Below are 24,727 nucleotides of genomic sequence, written 5' to 3'. Positions count from 1 at the left end.
GACCCCAAATATCAAAGTGAACTAAGGCAAAAGGTGACAAAGCACTTTTATTAACACGAGTACCATAGGTATGACGAGTGTGTTTTACTAACTGACAAGACTCACATTGAAAATACGAACTGTGTGAAAGACTGGGAAGCATGACACGCATTTTGGTAGGATTAGGATGACCTAAGCGTTGATGTTCAAGAGCTTGAGACATAGTGGAGATACAAGGAACCGATTGTGAGAAATAGTATAATCCTTGAGACTCATGTCTTGGTTCAATCGTCTGTCCGGTACGTCGATCCTGAACAAGAACCAAATTATTAGCAAAAGGAACAGAGTAATTTTGGGTGCGAGTGAGCTTGCTTATGGAGATTAAATTAGAAGGATAATCGAGAATATAAAGCATAGAATCTAGGGTAAGATTGGAAGAAGGGTGTGTTTGACCAATGCCATGAACTTTGAGAGCTACTTGCCACGGTAACAGAGGGTAAAGAATCCAAATAAGAGAGTTGAGAGAAAAAGGATTTGCTACCAGACATATGATCAAAGGCACCAGAGTCAAGAATTCAAGGTCCAAGGGAGGAGAATTTAGAAATACAGGCTACAAGATTACCAGACTGACCAACGATGGCGATAGGTTGTGTAGGCTTCAATGCTGCCTTGTATTGGAGAAACTCATTGTAGGCATCAATTGAAATTGAAACCTTATCTAATGGTTTTGGAGGATTGACTTGAGGAATATTAGTTGTCTTGTGTTGTTGTCCTTCCTTTGTATGACATCGTGCTGCAGTATGGCCATACCATAAACAAAAATTGCAACGAGGGCGTTTATCACGATATCCACAACGACTTGAGTGAGCTTTTGGAAGCCATGAGACAAGTACCTGAAATGGGCTAAAAGAGGGGGCCTGGTGTGAGGAAGGAGATAGAGGGTGAGCATGCAAATGGGTCATGCCGGAACAGAGAGAAAAACGCAAGCAGAGACAGGTGCGCGAGACTGACGCGCCAGGAAGAAACTGTGCGTGAGGGCGCATGCAGCAATTGATCGAATCAATAAACAGAGTGCGGCGGTGATCGTCGGAGGGAGATGGTCTGGATCGCAGTGGGCATCGAAGGAAAAAGAAGCTCGATGACAACAAAGCGGTGCACATTGGCTGCGGGTATAGTTCACCCGAAAAAATAAAAATTTAAGATCGAAACCTTAAACTTTTGATATTATATAGAATTGTATATGTTCTTAATATATTGTGTGTATAATGCAAAGCACACCATATTTATTTATACTATTGAATAGAATCAATTACAATAAAGGCTCATAATAATATGGAATCAATCACCCTAATTTACGAGATGATGTAACGGTTGATTTCCTAGAAATCTGTAACCGCTGATTATATTCTAACACTAGTAAACTTGTCTATTGAATTATAGCTCATTAGACGCATCTAGTTAAGCGATACTAGGTGTATCATATGATTAGTTAAATTTTGGGTATCGCAAGTATAGAAATTTTATCATACACATGTAAACCAATATTTTTGTTCCTTTTAGATTCATAAAAGGTTCATACATATATTATACATTAAAATGTATGAAGAGCAGTGTTATCAAATTTCGGCCATAGTAGCGCCATGGTGGAAATCAGTAATGGGTTTCCAAGCTACCATGACAATAAAGTGGTGGTGAATCAGAAATTTGATGGCGGCCCATAGCGGCCGCTTTGTGCATATCGGCCGGCAAATGTGAAACGAGGATGGTGGAAACAATCAGAGAGGAGAAAGGAGAAGATGAAGAGAGACCAGCGGGACCGACGGGAGAAGAAACTCAGTTGCGACGGCACAACATTCTTGGAGAAGAGAAACCTAAACATCTAGGATATATTTATTCTTTAGGGTTTAAAACACATGGATTGGGTAAGGTCCAATAACATCTAATTTAACCTAATAGGCACATCTGGGCAGCAAGGTAAAAAAGGTTTAACCACATGGTAAAAAAGATTTAAAACACAGTAAAAAAGTAGGTCAGGCACAATAAAATTCAATTTAACCTAATAGATACATAATCACCCTTTCTCTCATTCTTCTTCAGCCTCCCTTTACCATTGTTGTTATTGTCACGCGGCCAATGATCATGACAGCTTAAGAACATACCACAAAATACACCTATTTTGCATTATAATTATATTTTCGCCATAACCCGATATCGATATCGGTTATAACTTTATAAAGGAATTTTGGGTATCCAATATTTTCCGTTATCCGATATCTAATAACACTAACGAAGAGGAATGAAAAAAAAATAAATACACATGTGAATACAAAATCTCCTTTGCTAGGTTCTCTTGCATATGCTATTGCTGGACATTCTCCAAACCTGCTGCTTGCGTGTGTCAACATGGTCATTGTAGCAAACAGCACAAACACCACAAGCAAAAGTGTAAGCTAACTTTGAAAACAATATATATATATATATATATATATATATATATATATATATATATTATGTATATATTGTTGTTAGTTGGATATTAAATGTATTAGTAGAAGTTGTTAAAAGGTTTTAGACATCTCATGTAATTATTACTTTAGGGTTATAGTTCTCTATATATAGAGATTGACGTACTGTATCAAATAAATCAATTGGATAAGAATCTTCTTTCTTTCATATTAATTCTTTCAAGTATCTCTCTCTCTACGTGTGTGTATATATATGTGTGTGTATATATATATACATATATATGTATATATATATACACATATATATATATATATACATATATATGTATATATATATATACACATATATATATATACACATATATATATACATATATATGTATATATATATATATATATATATGTGTATATATATATATATAATAACCACAAACTATACACTTTCCAACACACAAGCATATGTATCACCCTATATACAAGCAGTTATCCCCCTCATGCATTCACCTCATGCATCTAGGGTATTAGTCTTAACATGCATCTACACCATTCACCATTGAATTGTTGGCATTATAATCAAATTTTGCAGTAATTGATAAACAACATCCAACATCAATTTTTTAAGTTCCTCAACAACTACTATACGTGCCCCAAAATCTTTCAGATTTCCTGCTACATGATGTTTCGATCTATAAATTGCTCTTGTTTATACTTCCTCACAATATGTACAGTTCACATTTCTCACTTTCCCATCAATTAAAGCACAATACTCCATGCAGCAATTAGTCCTTGGTCCAATAGCATTTCCATTTCTAGTGATGGACCTGAATCACCTTCCGCTAATTCAATTGTAGTCTTCAAATTATAAACAAAACAGAACACTCTCTAGCAAGAAAAAAAAAAGTACTCTCCAAAAAGAACAAATAACACTCTTTGACAAGAACAAAAAGAAAATACAAAGCAAAATAGAGTGTGTAGATGCTGCGATGGCCGTCAACTGTGAAGCTAGCATCAGCGGCTGCAGCATTAGTACTTAGATGGCTGTCAATGGCGATGGTAATACTTATTTTGACAGCAGCTTTAACACCAACATTAGAGTGCACCAATAAGAGTTGTTTGCTTCTCTTTATATTTGTGAATGGGTTGGGAAGCCTAGCGGAACAAAAGGGCCATACAAGTTGTGCTTCTTTTGCGGGTTGGATCGGGTCTTTTAGTCAACAATTGGGCTATTTCAATTCTCGAACTCTAGCCGCTCAAACTGAAATTGATCTATGTGGCACATGGTCCTGGGATTTCATGAGCAACCGTTCAATCCAGCTAAGATTACGTCCTCACAATCTGCGGTGTCCTTTAGCTTGCTCACATGATCCCGGGATTTCACGAGCAACTGTGCAGTCCAGCTAAGATTGGTGCCTCCTCTGATCTGCTGTGTGCTTTAGTTTGCGGTGTCCCTCAAATTCGTAGGATCACACAAGTATGCAAGTAACATGCGATACATTTGCATAATAGTGGTAACAACCAATGAAAAAAGTATTTTGTTGAAAGTACCTAGCAATTCACTTGTGAATTTCTATGGTGTTAAACTCTTAAGTTTTGTCATACTTTCTTTGGGAAGGGGAAGGGAGAAGGTAAACTTTAAATTTTTCCTCTGTTCATTTCAATTTCTTCAATATTCATAAATTCAATTACATCATTACTAGTTTTCACTGCACAAGCCTTGGGGATAAAAAATAATTAGCCTAAGGTCACCCTCTCTAACCACTCCAGCCTCTCTGCATTTACCCATGTCCATTGTTTTGAACTGGGCATGGTTATGCTGTGCCCACAGTCACAGTCTTATGCAATAACAGCTGAGATGTTCTAGCCACATCATGTCATGCAGTCATAAATTTTGAACCCTGTCAACAACTAATTTATTTATTTGCCCTATATTTGATTGAAACTAAATAAATATTTTTTTGAGCTACATCACTGAATCATACATCAGTTGTTAAATACTGAATACTGTTTAATACTCAATATATAGATTTTGCAATCTTAAGTATTAGTAACGGACTCAAGCGGTATTCAAACAGACAGTGGATGGAACACCAAGACTCCTGAAATCTTTTTCAACAAAATAGTTTTGCATCTTAAGAATTTTGGCATACTATCTATATTAGTTATACTTCTAATTCCATCATTTATTCTTATATATTTATTTAAATAGTTAGTTAAATTTAAAATATACATTTTATTTATCTATTGAGTTCACTTTAAGATATATTTTCAAGATTTACTGTTCTCATTTTTACTTTTCAGTTCTTTTTAAGTGTTTCCCATTTTAATTTTTGCAATAACAATTTTGATTTGACAGTTCAGGCAATTCCTTTATTTGAGACTGCTTTTACAAGATGTGCAATTACCTTGATACTGTCATATTTGTGGTTGAGAAGGAGTGAACAGCCAGTATTTGGAACATCCCAAGTTAGAATCATTTTACTTTTAAGGGCCCTTACAGGATGTATATCAATGTCAAGTTTTATATATTGGTAAGTGGTCATAGTATTTTCCCTCTCTATTTTGTTTCTTTTCAGCATTTCATTTGTTCTTTTCGGATTTTTTCTCTACTGGACTCACTACTTGTCTTTCTACTCGTAAAAATGTCATACTTTCAGAATATTTTAACGTACTTTTAGGATGTTATTTGATACCGGATGATATTGTTTTCTTCACTGTTAGTTAGTCAAACACGATATATATTATAAAGCTCTTGGGTTTGATCAGTTATTGCACTAATTCTTAGAAGTACAACATTAGATAAAGGCTTTAGGGAAAGGATTTGAATTGCATTTCGTAATCATGCATGTTGTAACTAATAATAAGTATGTGAGAACAAAGTTTTGTAAAACTTCCATTCGTAATTTGACAATATTCTTCATATTAAGTTTAGTGCAACTTGCTTCTTCCTTTCCAACCTTTCATTTTTTTCAAACTCTAGAAAAGACAGGAACGTTCATATGAATCCACGCGTTTATGAGAAACATGAATACTTTATGTATTGTGAAAAAGGAATCAATATAATTGTGAAAATAGTGAAAAGGAATCAATATAATTGTGAAAATAGTGAAAACTAAATATAGGGTTAATTCCCGTGAGTAGAAAATACACATAGTTAGTCAACTATCAAGTTAGGCACTACGACATGCGTAGGTTAGAGCTACAATTGGAGCCAGATAGAGGTCACGGGTGAAGGTGCATGGATGGCTGGCTCATGTTGGTGTTTGGACGGTTGGATAGATTGATGTTGTGTGATCCCACCCTTGTGTTCGTCGCAGGAAAGACTGATCGTCGAAAACTTGTTGGCTTTTGTGCCTAAATAGTGAATGTGAACCTAAGAGGAAGGTTCACAAGAAAAATTCCTTCAAAGATAGTGGGTCTATCGGGCTAATCCGATTTTGAGAAAGGATTTACGTAAAATGTTCAACTCCATAAATATTAGAGATATAAATGCAAACATTCAATTATTCAACCGGATGTTAGTTAGTTATTTTCTTTTCTGCTATGATTAGTGTTGGAAGTCCCACATCGATTAGAGATAGGGCCCATTTATAGTATATATGACGGTGCAAACCTCATCTTACAAGTCAATTTTGTACGTTTGAGTTAGGCTTAAAGTTCGTTTCTTAACCATTAGTTTGTTTGATCCGTACCATCTTCTTTTGCCGGTATATGCTTAACTTGTATATTCTTTCTCATTATTAGAGTATTAGAGTATTACAGTAATAAGATGTGTTTTGTAGAATTGTACATTTTTCCTTGTATTCTGTTTAGTTCTCTTTATGAAAGCTGTAAAGTTCTGTGGTTACACACAAAACAATTATCATATAAATACTCTTAAGTGTACATCACTCTGTTCAGTTTTCACATTCAATGAAATAGTTTTGTTCATTTCTATTCTTTTCTCTCTGTTATGGTTATCTAAGATGGTATCCAAAGCGTTTTTTTCACCCTCCTTGTGATTGCATGATTATCTTCTACTTATGCATCTCTTTGGTGCACACTTCTCTTTGACGTTCGTTTGTTGATTGCTTTTCGTCTTGTGTTTGCAATCACAACTTGAAGTTTGTTCGTTTGTTGCGGTTCGTTGCTTGTGTTCGTCCAATTGCTACGTATCTATTGCAGATTTGTTTATAGGTTTCGTTCTATGGGTTCTGCTCACCTCGGTTCGTCGAACTTGTTTGCATGTTCTGATTGTCTGGTTTCCTTGCCTTTATTCGACAGATTTGTTCGTCTCTCATCGTCGCTTCTGGTTTTCGTTCTAATTGTTCGTGTTCGACACTCTGCCTATCAATTCACGGTGGGTTTTTTTTCTTTCATTTGTGCTCTCTTCTCATGGCTTCACCTTCGTGATCATGGAAAAACTGGATGATTCCAATTACTGTAACTAGTGTTAGTATGTTGAACAAGTCATCAAGTCACACAAGTTACAGAGATTTTTGTTTAATCCTGTGGTTCTTGCACGTTTCCTCATGGAGTCTAATCGTTTAGATGGCCTGCTTAATCTTGACTACGAAGCCTAGGTGGTTTAGGATAAAAAAAGATGTAAAACTGCTATTAATCAAAAAAGAGTTCATCCTTCTCTGTTGCTTTCTTGTTCTGAGCCTAAAACTGTCAAACAAGCCCTTAGTGATGAGAATTGGAAAGTTGCCATGCATTGTATGAGGCCTTAATTAATCAGAAAACCTGGGATCGGGTTCCTCTTCCTACTGGCAGAAAAATTATTGGATGTAAATGGGTGTTTAGAGTTAAAGAAAATGTTGATGGCTCTATCAACAAATATAAAGCGTGTCCTTTCGCTAAAGGGTTTCATCAAATTCATGGGTTTGACTTTCATGAAACCTTCCCTCCAGTCATTAAACCAATTACTATACGTATTATTCTCACTGTTGCTGTTTCTTATAGGTGGAAAATGTTCCATCTTGATGTTAATAATTGTTAGAATCTGTTTTATTATTTGTATTAATTCTGTCAGGATTTGTGTTTTATTATTTCCTTATTTAGCAGATTATAATTGCAGTGTATAATGGTATCCTTGAATCATAGGGATTTGATTGTCTAGGTGCTACTATTATACTTCCTAAAATAGGATTCTAGCCTTGTATATAGGAGTTGTATTCTCAGAATAATAAATTGAACAATTCTACCCTAAATTATGAGAATAATGCCTTTCTCCATGGGTTCTTAGATGAAACTTTTTACATGCAACAACCACCAGGATTTGAAGCTTATGATAAATCATTAGTTTGCAAGCTTAACAAGGCTCTTTATGGCCTAAAGCAAGCCCTAAGACAATGGTTTACACGACTGCAAACTACTCTCCAGCAACTGGGTTTTGTCTCTTGCTCTTGTGCACTTCTCTGTTCATTTATAATCATTGATCTGATGTTATCTATCTTCTAGTGTATGTTGATTACATTCTTGTCACTGTCAACTCTCAGTCTGATTCACACTATCATTGCTAAACTCTATGCAAACTTTTCTCTGAAATAGCTTGGTCAGTTAGACTACTTTTTTGGTCTTGAGGTCAAACATTTGACGAATGGCTCTATTCTCGTGACTCAAACCAAATATATTCGTGATTACTTCATAAAACCAACATGGCAAAAGCAGATCCTATCTCTTCTCCTATGTTATCCAATTCTAAACTATCCAAACGAGGTGCAAATATTTTCTCAACCAAGAAACTGCCTTTGCTGTCCGGGAGAAGATTGTCTCAACAATTGGCTGTTTCTCATGTTCCGGCTCTTGATCAGTGGGCTGATGTTTTGACTAAGTCCCTATCTTCTACACATGCTATTCTTCGTAGCAAACTTAATGTGAAGCACTTTTCTGTTTAAAAATCTTCTACTTAAGTTTGAGGCTGCCTATTAGAGTAATAAGATGTGTTTTGTATAACTGTACATTTTCCCTTGTATTCTGTTTAGTTCTCTTTATGGCAGCTGTAAAGTTATGTGGTTACACACAAAACCATTCTCCTATAAACACTCTAAGTGTACATGACTCAGTTTCGTTTTCACATTGAATAAAATAATTTTGTTCATTTCTCTTCTTTTCTGTCTGTTCTGGTTATCTAAGACTCATTAAGTGTAATAGTAATCCTTCTCTTTCTGTTAATTGTTTCTTTGTTTTCTCTCCTTCCTAAAATTTTGATATGGTGTCATGAGCCAAGGATTGTTGCGCAATGGCCAATTCAAATTCCCTCCCTTGCTCTTCCCAATATTTTCCCAATTCTATAGTTGAAAAACTTGATGATTCCAATTAATTTCATTGGAAGCATCAGTTGAACCTATTAGAAAGTCGCACAGACTTCATTGTTTTATGTAAACCTAGTGACTCCTCCTCAATTTCTTTGAGGTGATGACCGCGCTTCTAGAAAAATAAACCTAGCCTATGAAGAATGGGAAGTGAAGTTCAAATCTTATTTACTTGGCTTCAATTGATGCTTTCAAAGTCGATCTTGTCTCGTGTTCTTGGATCTATCCACTCGTATCAAGTGTGGGAACAAATTCAAGACAACATCTTTGCCTAAACCACGACGCGTGCTAGACAACTTTGTAGTGATCCACATGCCTCCTATGCATTGGAGATGAACTTGCTAGAATTAGATGTCTAGTCATACATGTCAATGTGTTGACACTATTCTTGAAGTTCTGCTGCAAGAATATGCTTTGATAATTTCTGTCATTGAAAGTAAGTTTGAAACAACTCCAATAACGATTTCTAGAAAATACATTCCCCCCTTTGCTAAATTATTGACAATCATATGTGAAACCCTAATCCTTAAGGTCATAGGACTGCAGCAGCTATGCTTGTGGAAATTGTAGTCGCCCACCTTTTTCTCAATGCGGTGTTCGTAGTTGTGGCTGTGATGACATTAAGTTGAAAAAGTGTGTTCCCAAGACAATATGGATGCTTTATATGTAGAAGAAAAAGGAATCAAAACAATAAGATATTTCATATTTTCTAATAACAAAGATATGAGGTGGGAATAAATGAAATCGTTCCTAATAATGCCTATATAATCTAGATATCCTTGCTTTTATAGGATTAGCTTTATATTTTTAATTATAAATGTTTGAATATAATCTATGGTTACATAATCTCGTAAATTAGGATGATTGTTTCCTAACTATTATGTGTCTTTATTGTAATTGATTCTATTCAATGGTATAAATACATATTGTGTGGTCTGCATTAGACACACAATACATTCAGAATATATGCAATTCTATATTGTATTAGAGCCATTGTTAGAGTCTATCCTAACGAGATTTCTTGTTTGTTGGACGTATTATTCCACCCGCTATCGTGCCATTGTGGGACCACCCATTAATGTCAAGTTCCATGCTTGAGATGTATATACCTCGGCGTGGGGGTGTTGGAAGTCCCACATCGACTAGTGATACGATAAGTTTATAGTATGTAAGTAGGTGCAAATCTCACCTTACAAGCCGGTTTGTAGGGTTGAGTTAGGTTTAAAGTGCACTTCTTAACATGGTCCTTTGCTTCAATACCACAAATGAGTTCAAACTCCAATTGTGACTCACTTTACTGATCATTTCCTGGTCCAATCGCCCCTCCGTCCACGCTTCCTCCACTTGAACCTCCTATAGCAATACAAAAAGGTATTCGTTCCTCTTGGAATCCTAACCCTCTCTGTGATTTTACCATTACTTATGATCGTTTGTCTCCATCTTATTTCTCTTTTATTTCTTCTTTGGATTCTGTGTCTATTCTTAATACTATAGGTGAAGCCATGGTTGGTCCCGGCTCGCATCAGGCAATGGTAGAGGAGATGGCAGCCTTACATTCCAATGGCACTTGGGAATATATTCCTTTACCTCCTGGCAAGAAAACTGTTGCTTGTCGTTGGGTTTAAAAGCTCGCTTGATCATCAAAGGATACAAGAATTTTGGGTCTAGATTAGGGGGACACCTTTTCACCCGTGGCCAAAATAACTTCTTCTCGTCTCTTTCTGGCTATGAATTCTATTCATCATTCCCCTCTTTACCTGCTAGATATTAAAAATGCATTCTTAGATGGTAAATTGCAGAAAGAAGTTTATATGGATCAACTCTCTGGTTTTCTTGCTTCTAGCAACTCTCGTCTTGTTTGTAAGCATCAACAGTCTCTCTATGGTTTGAAGCAATCTCCTCATACTTGGTTTGGTCACTTCAATTCTGTCTTGATACAGTTTGGCATGACAAGGTGTGAGACTGATCATTCTGTCTCCTCCTTGATGAGACTGGAATTTGACAACTGAAAGGGCACCTTTCACAACAATTTCATACTAAAGATTTGGGCCCTCTAAATTATTTCTTAGGCATTGAAGTTGCTCAATCTGCTTCTGGAATTGTCATTAATCACGTAAGTGTGCCCTGAACATTCTTATTGAAACTGCTATGCTGGACTGTTGTACTTGTCATACTCCTGTGGATCCCAATATCAAGCTTCTTCCGAGTTAGGGGGAGCCATTGAAAGACCCGGAAAGATATAGTCGCCTGGTAGGTAGACACATCTATCTCACCATAACTTGATCCAGCATCACTTTCGCAGTTAGTGTACTAAGCTAATTTCTAAAGCTGCACTTCACATTGCATCAAATCTGGTCTTCCATGAAGAACCAAATACATTGAAATTGATTGTCACGTTGGAGAAAAGGTGCTCTATGGAGAAATCACTATTGATTTTGTCAACTCTAGCAATCAACTGGATGATGTATTTACCAAGTTCCTTAGAGGCCCTTGGATTGAGTACATTTGTAACAGGCTTGGTGCATATGACATATATGCCCCAGCTTGAAGAAAAGTGTTAGATTATAATCAGCTCTTACAGATTTCTTGGGAATCAACCATTACATAATCTCATAAATTAGGATTGTTGATTCTATTCAATAGTATAAATACATATTGTGTAATCTAGATTAGACACACAATACATTCAAAAATATACAATTCTATAATAACAATATCATTGTGATCTATTTTATTTGATTTTTTTTTTGTCATTGAGGATTTCATTTGTTGCCAAGTATTTTAATAAAACAATGTGTTATTTTTCAGCTCTCAAAGCCTGCCTTTCTCTCAAGCCATTGTATTGAACTCAACAGTTCCGATTATGGCTTCAATTATGGCCAGGGTCTTTTTGCATGATAAATTAAAAGTTGCTGATATTGCAAGTAAGATGTGACAGTTCTTCTCTGCAATTACATTATATTTTAAATATATGGAATAGAGAGAAACTTTAAATTCTGATTTTCTACTTATTTTTCAGTACCTTTTCTCCATTACTTGTCTGTATAATGTGTTACTTTCATACTTCTAGCCTAAATTCTTGCTATGTTATTTCCTGTATAGAAAGCAGTGTGCAAGCTGTTAACTGTAATATATTAATTGTAAGTAACAAAATTTTGAGATCTTATATGTGTTGTCATCTTTCTATTTATACAATTCAGATATATTCGTTAAAGATGAGACACAATATGATGGGAAACTTGAAACACCGAACTGATATTTTTATGGATAATCCAAAGACAGCTGAACCTTATTGGTGTGTACTAAGCCTTAAATAGGGCACCCAATTAAATGTCATTCTACATGGGCAAGTTTTTCAGACTACAAAATTCAAGAAATGGCAACCTATATTTGGATATAAATTCTTAACAAGTCAACTTGTAGTAAGATATTTATGGCCTACAGAAGAAACAACTTAATCGAAAATTATTAATTATTTCATAATTCAGAATTTACATGTAAAAATTTCATATTACGCTACATGTAAGAGGTGAGAAAAGTTGATATGTATTGAAGTTAAGCATGTACTATCAATTGCATGTACTGATTAACTAATTGAAAGCTGTTATTCAGGTCTTGCCTGTTGTTTCTTTGGTGTGCTGTTCTTCTTCCGAGAAGCGCTTACTACAAAAGGTATGATAGTTGTTTCCATTTCTTAGTCTCTTAATTAGATTTTCCTCTGTATAATTTTATTGGGATCTTGTTCCTTTCAGTTATAATATTCTTACATGTGATATCAACTTAAGAATACATTAGGTTTTAAATTCAACTTAGTGGCCAAATTGTCGAGACTTGTGTTGCGTATGCCCCACTGTAATAGAAAGTTGTTAGGAAACTAAATGTATATGTGAGAAGGAAGAAGACAAGTAGTTAGTTGGTTAGGCAATTGAGGTTAAACTGAATTAGCCTCCCGTGATAGTCATCTCTGATGGAAGACTATTTAAGGGGAGGTCTGTGTCTGAGTGGGGGAGGAGTTTTTGTCTATAAGAGTTAGTGACAGGATGCTTAAGAGTTGTGTGGAAAGGGAAGCATTATCCCTTGGTAGTGTATGTTCACGAACTATATAGTAACCAATAAAAGAAGTCTTTTCAGTCATTTTCTCTGGTGTAAGTGTTCTTGGTGAGTATTTCATGAGACAGTTTGGGTTCTTTAATCAATGAATCCTAACAGTTTGGTCTGACATGCCGGATCGAAGGGAGGCTTAACCATGGAAGGACGAATGGTGGCATTGGAGAAATGGGCCTGCGAACAAGGAAAAGCGATTACGGGGATGCAAGAAAATATTCAAGAAATCAAAGATTTGCTGAAGCAACACAAGAAAAGAGAAGGGAGCTCCGAGAAGAGTGAAAATTCAGTGAACGGGGGAAGAAGAGAACGGAAGGTGATAAGAGACAACTCAGAGTCGGTGGGGAAGAAGAGGTTTAACATCATTGGATGAAGAGGATAGAATTACCAACGTTTGAAGGAAGTGACCCAATGGGGTGGATTTCAAGAACAGAGAGATTCTTTGAGATTCAGAGTATTTCTTAAAAAAAGAGAAGTTGCGGTTGGCTTTCATCAGTATGGAGGGAAGTGCCAATCACTAGTTCCACTTTTGGAAAAAGAAGACTAAGAATCCTTCATGGGAAGAATTCACTGAAGCACTAAATAGGAGGTTTAGAGGCAAAGAAAGGAGCTCTATCTTTGAAGAACTAGCAGCAATAAGGCAGAATGGTACAATGGAAGAATATATTCAAGAATTTGAGATGTTGGTGTCCCAGATTCCCAATCTATCAGAAAAGTAATATCAAAAGTCATATCCGACCACATGACCCGAAGGATTTAGTGAGATCCATGGAGACAACTAAAGATATGGAAACAACAATGCTAATTTTCGGTACAAAGGAGGGATGGGGACAGTTTCAAGAACTGAAATCTTCAAGAGAAATTCACAAGGCGCACCCAGCCAAATCAGTACGGGTCGGAAGGAAAGGAGGGAAACATTGTTTGGATCCAAAACTGGGGAAAATAAAGTGGAGGGAACCAGGAGTAGAGGGGTACGAAACCTTCCTCACCCGAAATATAATAGAAGAAGGGAAGAAGGAAGATGCTTCCATTGCGGGGGAGCTTATAGTCTCGGACATCGATGCCCCGATAAGAATCTAAAGGTGGTGATCTTGGCCGAAGATGAGAAGGAAGGGGACGACGGAGAGGAAACAAAAGAAGGAGAATCACAAGACATGGGGAATAGGAAGATATAGCTGTCTTTATTTTCAGCAGGAGGGTTAACTCAGACAAATACAATAAAGTTGGAAGGACGAGTTAAAGGGAGGAAGGTGTTGATTCTGATAGACAGTGGGGCTAGCCATAGTTTTATCTCCTCAGAATTAGTGGCTGATTTGGAATTACCAGTGGAAAATACCCTTCTGTATTGTGTCAAATTGGGAGATGGCCATAAGAAAACAAACTAGTGGCTGCTGCAAAAATGTAGAGGTGTAGTTGGAAGAGCACAGTGTGAAGGAAACCTTCTTGTTCGAATTGGGAGGAGTTGACCTAATATTGGGGATGACTTGGCTGGCTTCGCTAGGGGAGGTTAAAGTAAATTGGAGGACTTTGACAATGTCTTTCAATACAGTAGATCATCAAGTACAAATAAAGGGAGATCTAACACTGACAAAAAAGGTGGTAACACCTCAGGTGTTGTTGAAGGAAACTGAGATTGAAGCTATAACGCTGGTTTGGGAGTTAGGTGTGACTGAAATGGAGGAGGCTGAAGTTCCAAGTACAAATTTGCCACCTAAACAAGAGGAATTAAGGGGGGTTCTGCAGGAGTATAAGGGGATTTTTTAGGAGGTGTTAGAACTACCATCCAGGAGGGGGATTGATCATAAAATTCCTATCAAGAAGGGTGAGAACCCAGTGAATGTAAGACCCTACAGTACCCACACTTGTTGAAGTCTGAAATTGAGAAACAGTTGTCGGACATACTCAAATCTGGAATAATCAGGCCCAACAATAGCCCTTATTCAAGCCCAGTTATTTTAGTCAAGAAGAAGGATGGGAGTTGGAGGTTTTGCATCAATTATAGTCAACAACCTACTATTCCGGATATGTTTCCCATACTAGTCATGGAGGAGTTGTGGGATGAGTTGTAAGGAGCTAACTTCTTTTTGAAAATTGATCTCAAAGCTGCGTATCATCGTATCAGAATGGTTGAACATGATATTCAGAAAATTGCTTTCCACACGCACCATGGGCATTATCAATTCCTAGTTATGCCTTTTGGGCTAACCAATGCCCCAGCTTCTTTCCAATGTGCTATGAAAACGGTTCTACATAAATATTTGAGGAAATTGTTCTTGGTGTTTTTTGACGACATCTTAATTTACAGAAAGTTGTGGGAGGCACATCTGACACACCTAAACCAGGTTTTGGGGACACTACAGCAGCATAAATTCTTGTCAAATCAGAAAAAAATGCGAATTCAGGAAGCAAGTAAGGTATTTGGGGCAAATTATTTCACAAAAAGGGGTGGAGATGGATTCTGAGAAGTTGGCAGCTATTCACCAGTGGCCAATACCTAAGAGCATTAAAGCCTTAAGAGGTTTCCTTGGTCTTAGGAGTTATTATCGTCGATTTATACAAGGTTATGGGAAGATAGCGAAGCCCCTTACCAACCTATTGGAGAAAGGAGTTTCGAGTGGACTGAGGAAAGCATAGAGGCTCTTAAGAAACTAAAAAACGCCATGACAACAATACTTGTGTTGAAGCTACCGGATTTTAAACAACCTTTCTCTATTGAGTGCGATGTGTCAGGAAACAGGATAGGAGCAGTTTTGTCCTAAGAAAAAACACCCATAACTTTTTTCAGCAAAGCCTTATTAGATACCTCGTTGGCCAAGTCAATTTATGAGAAGGAGTTAATGGCCTTGGTGCTGGCCATTCAACACTAGAGACCATACTTGTTGGGACAAAAATTCACAGTATACACAGACTAGAAAAGTTTACGCTACCTCTTAGAACAACAAATAACAACTCAGAATCAACAAAACTGGTTAGCGAAACTGTTGGGGTATGAGTTTGACATCATAAGGTGGTGAATGCCTTGTCCAGAAGGTTGGAAGATGTAATGGAGAAGGAAAAGGAATTACAAGTAATAACCAAACCCTTTTGGTAGGACTTCCCATCCATAATAGAGGAAGTACAGAAGGATGTTGTTCTATAGAAGGGGTATTGCCAGTAGTATAATTATTTGGCATCCTCACCACAAGGGGTATTACAACCCTTACTAATATCGAATGTTGTTTGGGAAGATGTGAGTATGGATTTTATAGTCAGCCTACCAAAATCCAAGGGTTATGATGCTATCTCAGTCGTCATAGACAAGTTGAGCAAGTATGGGCACTTTATACCAGTTAAACATCCTTATTCAGCTAGGAGTATAGCTGAAATTTTTGTCAAAGAAGTTAAATTACATGGTGTTCCTGCCTCGGCGGTGAGTGATAGAGATCCTACTTTTCTAAGTCTCTTCTGAAAGAAATTGTTCCAGTAGCAAGGGACAACGTTGAACATGAGCACAGCCTACCACCAGTGTTGGATGGTTAGACTGAAGTCCTAAATAGAACGTTGGAAATATATTTGAGGTGTTTCAGCTCGGAACAACCCAAGACTTGTTTATTCCGTGGGCAAAATATTGGTATAATACGAGTTTTCAGGGAGCTGCCAGAATAACTCCTTTTGAAGTGGTGTATTGTAGGCCCTCACCTTCACTTAGTCGATTCATACTAGGCGAAACCGCAGTTGAAGCAATGGCACAAGATTTGATGACACGAGATGAAAGAGGTTTTCCATTCATCACCTTCTTTGATTCTAATTTGATTGTACCCACTCTTCAAGTCTATTTTGGAAAATATGGTTGCACCATGTAACTCATCAATCAAATCATCTAATCTAGGAATAGGGTGCCTATACCTGATGGTTATGTTGTTGATAGCCCTACAATCTATGCACATTTTCCATGTTCCATCCTTTTTGGGGACAAGAATAACGGGTATTGCACAAGGACTCATGCTATGTTGCACCCACCCCTTTTCTAACAACTCATTCACTTGTTTTTGAATTTCCTTAGCCTCCTCGGGATTAGTCCTATAGGCTGGCCTATTAGGCAAAGATGAGCCTTGTATGAAATCAATTTGGTGTTCTATACTTCTTAGGGGTGGGAGACCCTTTGGAGGTTCTTGAAAAACATCATTGAACTCATCTAAGACTAATGACAAGTCTAAGGAACATCTAGAGTGAGGGTTTTGGAAGGAGGGAGAAGATTCACTAGGATAAGCTAGGAAGATGGGTTTTTGGGCAAGCATTACCTTCTTCACCCCTTTGAGGGTGATCATGCTCTTCTTGGACTCATTGCCATGCCCTTGCGTCTTCTTTTGCGCCTTCTCTTCTTTGCTTTTCTTTATCATTTGCAATTGGTCCTCATTGACTTCTCTTGGTGAAAGAGGTAGTAATGTGATCTTTTTGCCTTGGAAGCTAAAGGTAAATTTGTTGGCATGACCATCATGAAAAGCTTTCCTATCAAATTGCCATGGCCTTCCTAATAAAATGTGGGTTGCTTTCATGGGCACTAAGTCACATAATACCTCATCTTTGTAGTTTGCAATGGAGAAGTTAATAAGGACTTGTTTATCGACTTTAATCTCACCTTCCTCACTAAGTCAAGAAAGCTTATAGGGCTTGGCATGAGGGATGGTTTTCAAGCCAAGCTTGTCCACAACCCTTGTGCTAGCCACATTAACACAACTTCCACTATCAATTATGAGGGAGCAAGTTTTATTGTTGATTTGGCACCTTGAGTGAAAAATATTTTCTTTTTGGTTTTCAAATTCTTTAGGTACTTGGCCTAGCATGCGCCTAACCACCAACAAACCTCCTTCATTAGGTTTGATTTCATCCTCACTTGAAGATTGGGAAGAAGTGTGGGAGGAAGAACTTTTAGGGGAGGGGGGAGAAGAATGTTCACTTTCAACCTTTCCTTTAGGGTTCAAGATCATGTTCCTCTTTGTTGAGCAATTTGAAGTAATGTGACCATAGCCCAAACACTTAAAACATTTGATGGAACTAGTTCTTGAACTTTGAGAAGAGTTTGCACTTTCATGGGAGGTTCTAGACGAATTAGTCCTAGGTGGGTGGTCTTTGGAAGGTGGTTTCTCATCCTTTCTTTCCTTTCCTTTCCAAGTTCTAGAGTAGTATTCATTGTATGAAGTATTCCTCTTGGCCTCTTGTTTCTTTTTCAATTGACTATCAACTTTTAAGGCCAAGTGTAAAATTTTGTCAAGAGTGGAATACTCATACAACTCAACTACATCTTGAACTTCTCTTCTAAGACGACTTACAAATCTAGCTAGCTTTTCTTCTTCACTTTCAAATTGGAGTCCTACTTTGAGAAGCATGGACTCCATCATTTTAAAATATTCATTCACACACATAGACCCTTGTTGAAGCCTTTGGAGCTTCAAAAGAGTCTCCCTCCTATAGTAAGAAGGAACAAATCTAGTGCGCATCAAAGTTTTAATGTCCATCCAAGAGGCCGCGGGTGGCTCTTGGTTAATATTGTGCATACACAATTGATGCCACCATGTCATGACATAATCTTCAAATTCTAAAACTACTAAATCTACTTGTTCTTGGTCACTAACTAAATGAATATTGAAGATTTGGTCCTCTTTTTGCTCCCACTCTATGTAGAGGTTTGGATCATTCTCTCCCTTGAACTTTGGAATCTTGATTGGTGGAAATTGTCTTTGCGGGATTGGATTGCGTCTTCCACCACCATCATAGCTGTGTCTTCTTCTTCTTCCACCATGGCTAGAGTCCTCGGAAGAGGACCTCCTCCTTCTCCTCTCATCTTCCCTAAGCTCAAGTCTTTGGATGTGCTCTTGTAGGAAGATCTCACTTTGCCTCCTATCCGTCCTCAATTGGTCAAAAGTTTCTCTCCTACTCACTTCCATCTCACGTAAGATGTTGGCAAGGGTCATTTGTTCACTTTCTTGGGCCATAGGAGTCACCATGGGAGGGGAATAAGGTGAGGCCGACTCCTCCTCCTCCTCTACCTCCAAGATTGGATCCATATTCATGTTCCTACACCAAAACTCACCAAAAACCGAGACAAAGAAGAGGTTAGCTAACAAACAATTCCAAACCCGTGACCAAGTGTGGTCTTCTCAAGCACCCAAGTGTTTTTTATGCACTCCCAAAGCATGAAAGCAAGGCTAGCACTCAAAAACCTTCCACACAAGTGAAAACACCTTTAAAGAGATGAAAACCTTTTCAAAGCTCAAACAAGTGGCTTGGTCACGACACTCTAGGAAGACAAGGAAAAGAAAACTACTAAGACAAAACAAAGATTACCTAAAGACAAGCAAGCAAAGCTCATAAACAAGAAAGTTTAACTTTTAAGAAAACTTGTTTTTAAAGACAAAACTTGAACAAGACTAAACAATGAAAAACACTTTTAAGGACTCTATGGAAAGCATTTGAACAAGCCAAGATTATACCTCAAATCATGCATACACCATGAAAGATCATAACCAAGTCAAAACATGGAACTAATTTGCCAATATCACCCAAAATCCAAGTATAAAATTTGGTAGCATAACACCTAGTAAAAATGGCCAAATGGATTCACCAAGCATTGTAAAAGCTCTCGGCCCAAACTGTTTTTGGTCTTGAAAACACTTTTTCTTTTCAAAACTAGGTACTTAAAATGATGAGAATGATGTTTTAGGGTGTCTTGAACACTTAGTTCCTTAAAATTAGGTCAAAATCAATTTCAAGGAGCATACAACAACATAAAGCATAGATCTCATGCAATAGTTCAAAAACTTAGGAACAAGAACAAGAAAACTCAAAGAAGCATATGACAAGAGACTCAAGCAAAAGTTAGACACATTTAAAGACTTAACATGACATACACAAAGACACAAACATGTAGCTATCATGCATTTAAACTCATGGATTTGAGGCTCAAAGACTAAGCATCAAAAAACATGTTATCCAACCACATTTAGGAGCAAAAGAGTCACAAAACCGAAGTCAAAATTGCCACAACATAACCTGAAAACGTTGTTTTTCGTATTCTCGGCAGCTCTGACCTTTGCTCACTCATTTGATCATAACTCTCTCCACAGAACTCCAAATGCGTTAATTCTTTTTTTGTTGGAAAGTAGACTCACAGAGCTTTCTTTTGATATAAAGAACGTTACTTTTGGACCACTGAGCTAGCTGCAGTATTTTTTTCAAAAACGACACGTTGTTGCCAGCTTTGTTTTTATGTGGACCATTCAAAGATAGCTACACAAGACAAGGTTAGAACATGAAAACACCATATTCAAGGATAACCAAAGCTCTAGATACTAAATGATGAAGGATTATCTTGTTTCCTTTTAGAGTTATGAATATGGTGAAGTTATTTAAGAAAGCTTTTTGAAAATTCCCAATGGACATTAAGATAGCATGCTATCATGAAAGGAAGAAGAGAGTTGGATTCAAGCTTAAACACACACGGCAATAACAACACTTATAGAGCAAAATGAAAGAAGAAACAATAAAAATGGAAAGCATAAAAGATGAAGAATGGAAGAAGCACGCCACTCATAGGGGGGATCTAAGCCAACCAAACCCTAGAGATGAGTGATGGTGCCGCCACTTGCAAGCAAGATAAGGCAAAGGTGAGTTCATTTCTAGGAAGGAGAGCTCACGAAAATTGGTGGTTGAATGCACAAAGTTTATAACAAAATGATCAACCCTTTTACAAGACAAGGAGCACCCTTTAAATAGGAGTTCATAGGGGTCCTTTAGCAAATACAAAAACATGAAAAAGGATTAACTAGCAAACCCTAAACCTAATGTGAGAGTGAGTCTTGGGCAAGTGAAGGGAGATGATTGGTGGAGGCATTCCCATGAGGATTCCAGGCCAAAAGAGGAAGGAGACCAAGTGACCTTCTATGGCATACACCACAAAGGCAAAAGAAAACAAGGTACATGTCTACTTTTGCTTTTGCTTTATGCTTTTTGCTTTCCTCTCTCTTCCACTTCATCCAAGTGCTCCAATCACCAAGTGTCACCTAGTCATGCTCTACTTTCTCTTAATTACCTACAAAACAGGACAAACAAGGATTAGCATGTTGGTTTAAATTAATCTAATCTTGGTCAAAGGTCAACTTTGGATCAAAGTCAACAAGTCAACCAAAAGAAGTCAACTAGAAACCAACTTAGGGAATTCAAACTAAAGTAATGCAAAACAAAGATAAAGGTGATGGAATAGAAGACTCCCCTCTAGACATGCTTCTAGTGATCCTTCTTGAGGGAGCTTCTAAGGAGGTGGTCACGCCTTCATCAACCTGGCTCTACTCCTGTCGAAGAAATAGAACAGCGTTCAAGGTTCTTCATGGTTTTGACTTTACACGGACTTGCTGTAAAATATTCTCATGTCTGTGATCATATTTTGGGTTCGTCCCATGGTCTTTATAATCTCCGCCCTTCACATTATGGAGTGTCTATCTCTTCTTCATGCTTAGTAACCTAGTCTTGTCAAATTGCAGTAGCTGGTAACTAACTGCCTTATCCAAGGAGTCCAAATTTGTGAGTCATGTAAATTAGGCAAGCATAATCGTAGTTCCTTTTCTTGCAGTCTCTCACATGGTGCTTTCGTTTTTTGTTCATTAATTAACTTTGACATTTGGAGGCCTAGTCGTGTTATGTCTAGTCTAGGTTTTCAATATTTTGTTACTTTCATTCATGATTATTCAAGGTGTACTTAGTTATTTTTAATGAAAAATTCTTCTGAATTATTTCATATAATGCAATCTTTTTTTTTAATGAAATTAAAACTCAGTTTGGTGTTTTTATTAGAAGCGAAGGGATAATGGTCATGAATATCTTTCTAATTCTTTTAAACAATTTATGGCTTCTCATGGCATTATGCATCAAACTTTGTGTGCATATACACCTAAAAAAAAGAAGGGTGTATGAGCGCAAAAATAGACATTTTATTGAAACACTTGCACTCTTTTAATTTGTGGTGAGGTTCCTCAATGTGTTTGGGGTGGTGTTCTTACTGCATGTTATCTCATTACTCGTATGCCTTCTTCGGTTTTAGATAATAAAATATCTTATTCCATTTTATTTCCTCATGAACCTCTTTATCTCTTACCTCTGAAGGTTTTTGCGTCTACATGCTTTATTCACAACTTTAGTCTTGGTCTTGATAAATTATCTCTCCGATTAAACGAATGTGCTTTTTTAGGGTATTAGATATTGTTTGATATTGTTAAAATTGTTAATCACAATATCAAACAATAGCAAACAATATCTTCTATTTACTCTATTTATTTTTAGTTACTCTTTTTAGTTGTATCTCATTTTATTATAAATAAATTACCCTATGTGTGGTTTATACACAAGGGAGATTAATCTCAAACCCTATTTTCTCTATATTCAACATAGGGTTTACACGATGACAAAAATGATACAAGTGTTTTTCTCCTTTTAACCGCTATTTATTTTTCTGTAGATGTCACCTTCAATGAGACTTCTTTTTACATTAAAAGTCATTCTCCTTCCACTAAGTCCCCATCTGATACAGTTAATATTTCTAGTACTATCCATATTTTTGTAATTTGTGATCCTGCAAGTGTGTCTTGTCCGGCGTCAGTTTCTTCTCCACCACCACTTTAGGTTTATAGTTACCGACATCGTTATCAACAACCACTGAGTGACTCAACTCAAGTACCAACTCCTTTGTTTCCTCTAGCTCTGACAACTGAATCTGACCTTCCGACACTTGAGTCTCACCTCCCACCAAGTGAGCTCAGTTGCCCTCCTAAACGGTATATGTTCTACACAGAATCTCTCTCCTCATTATATTGCTTTAACTTATCATAGAGTGTCTTCAGCTTTTTATTCCTATCTTTCGTCTATTTCTTCTATGACCATTCTCAAATCTATTTCTTTAGTGCTCTTCATAAGAGTGGAACTTGGGAACTTGTCCCATTACCGTCTAGGTTATATGTTGTTGCTTGCAGGTGGGTTTTTGCTATCAAAGTTTGTCATGATGGTACTATTTATTGCCTCAAAGCCTGTCTGGTGGCCAAAGGATACACACTAATTTTTGGGTTGGATTATGGTGATACTTTTTCTCCCGTTGCAAAAATTGCTCCTAATCGTTTGTTTATAGCCATGGTTGTTCTTCAATTGAGATTTGCAAGGAGACATTTATATGGAGCAACCTCTTGGATTTGTTGCTCAGGGAGAGTCTTCTGTGTTGGTATGTTGTGTTCACAAATCCTTATATGGTCTTAAGTAGTCTCCTAGGGCTTGGTTTGGAAAATTTAGAAACGTTTGACAGTTTGGTATGATTCGGTGTAAAGCAAATCATTCAATTTTTTATCGTCGCTCGAGTGTTGGATGTATCTACTTGATAATATATGTTGATGATGTCGTTCTTACAGGCAGTGACAGCCATGGCATTTCCCAAATGAAACATTGTAACCAGTTTCAGACCAAGGATCTTAGAAACCACAGATATTTCTTAGGTATTGAGGTGACACAATCCATTGATGGTATTGTTATATCTTTAGAGGAAATATGCATTGGATATTTTGAAGGAAAATTGGTTGAAGAATTTAAAATTTATTGACAAACCCGTGGATCCTAATACTAAACTTCTACCAAATCAGGGAGCCTATGTTAGATCTTGAGCGATATGAAATTGAATTATCTTATAGTTACTCGTAGTGACATTTCCTTTGCAGTTGGTGTGGTAAGTCAATCTCTTAATTCCCCATCTGAAGATCATTGGAATGTTGTCATTCGTGTATTAAAGTACATTACAAAATCTCTTGGAAAAGGGTTGTTATACGGTTCCGATAACCATGTAAGAGTGGTTTGCTATTCAGATACTGATTGGGCAGAGTCTCCTTCGGATGAAAGGCCTACATTCGGATATTTGTGTCTCCATTGGTGGTAACTTGTTCTCTTGGAAAAGCAAGAAACAAAGTGTTGGTTCAAGATCTAGTGCAGAAGCAAAATGTAGAGCTATGGCCTTGTGAGTTTGTTTGGCTTAAGAAATTGCTTAGAGAATTACAATTTGGAGATGCTACTCAAGTGACACTAGTGTGTGACAATCAAGTTGCTCTGCATATTAGTTCTAATCTTGTCTTTCATGAGAGGACCAAACACATTGAGATTAACTGTCATTTCATTCTAGAGAAGATTGTATCTAGAGACCTCTTTGTTATGTGGGTACCAAACATATTGAATCAGTTTTATGAAAACTAGGACCAATTTGGCACTTCTTGAAATAAACAAGGACTAAAAGAGTAATTTAACCTTCAGTATATTCAGTAAGTACTAATGCAAAGAGAACTTAGCACCAATGTACTACTGTTTTAAATAAAGGAAACAAAGAACAATGTCTACCATGAGCACACTGCCATCTCAGCCAAAAAGCCTATTCCTCCACCAATCCCCCTCCTCTCATTAACATTCCTCTCCCTATATTTCCTCCACCCCTACTATCAAAAAGGATCTCTAACATTCGCTATGGACCCCCAATTAATGGTTTTCCATTTTTTCCTTTCATACACCCTTGTAACTTTTATTTCTCATTTTCTTGGCCTGGGCTTGATTCATATCATATATTTTAACTACTCTTCCTAATTTCATAATTTAAATTTTGCAGGACACTTTGTCAAAGCTATGGAAGCAAGCTATGCACATGCTAAGACAGGTCATCATATATTTGGAATCCTATTGGGTTTCTTTTCATCAATAATGGGTGGAACTAGTTACTGTCTTATTAGGGCTGGAGCTAAGGCATCCGATCAGCCTATGTAAGATTATATTTTTAGTGCTTTTGGATTTTCTTATTGATCAAATTCCGCATATTAGTTCCTTGATTATTTAAGCCTT

General features: G+C 37.1%; 1 protein-coding gene across 8 annotated transcripts in view; it reads left to right on the top strand.

Moving 5' to 3' along the window:
* LOC114187613 overlaps positions 1-24,727 on the top strand; it is a 48,141-nt gene that overhangs the window by 10,227 nt on the left and 13,187 nt on the right. For all 8 annotated transcript variants that reach the window (XR_003605294.1, XR_003605293.1, XM_028075906.1 and 5 more), the window contains 4 exons: positions 4,798-4,972; positions 11,546-11,661; positions 12,350-12,409; positions 24,498-24,648. Coding sequence is in view for 6 of the 8 variants with exons in the window: in XM_028075906.1 (XP_027931707.1) it covers positions 4,798-4,972; positions 11,546-11,661; positions 12,350-12,409; positions 24,498-24,648 (502 nt within the window). In the remaining 2 variants the exon portion in view is untranslated. The remainder of the gene's footprint in view (positions 1-4,797; positions 4,973-11,545; positions 11,662-12,349; positions 12,410-24,497; positions 24,649-24,727) is intronic.

Source organism: Vigna unguiculata, chromosome 6 (genome assembly GCF_004118075.2).
Source record: "Vigna unguiculata cultivar IT97K-499-35 chromosome 6, ASM411807v1, whole genome shotgun sequence".
NCBI lineage: Eukaryota > Viridiplantae > Streptophyta > Magnoliopsida > Fabales > Fabaceae > Vigna > Vigna unguiculata.
Note: the sequence above shows the minus strand (reverse complement) of the source record. Positions and strands in the feature narration are given on the sequence as shown.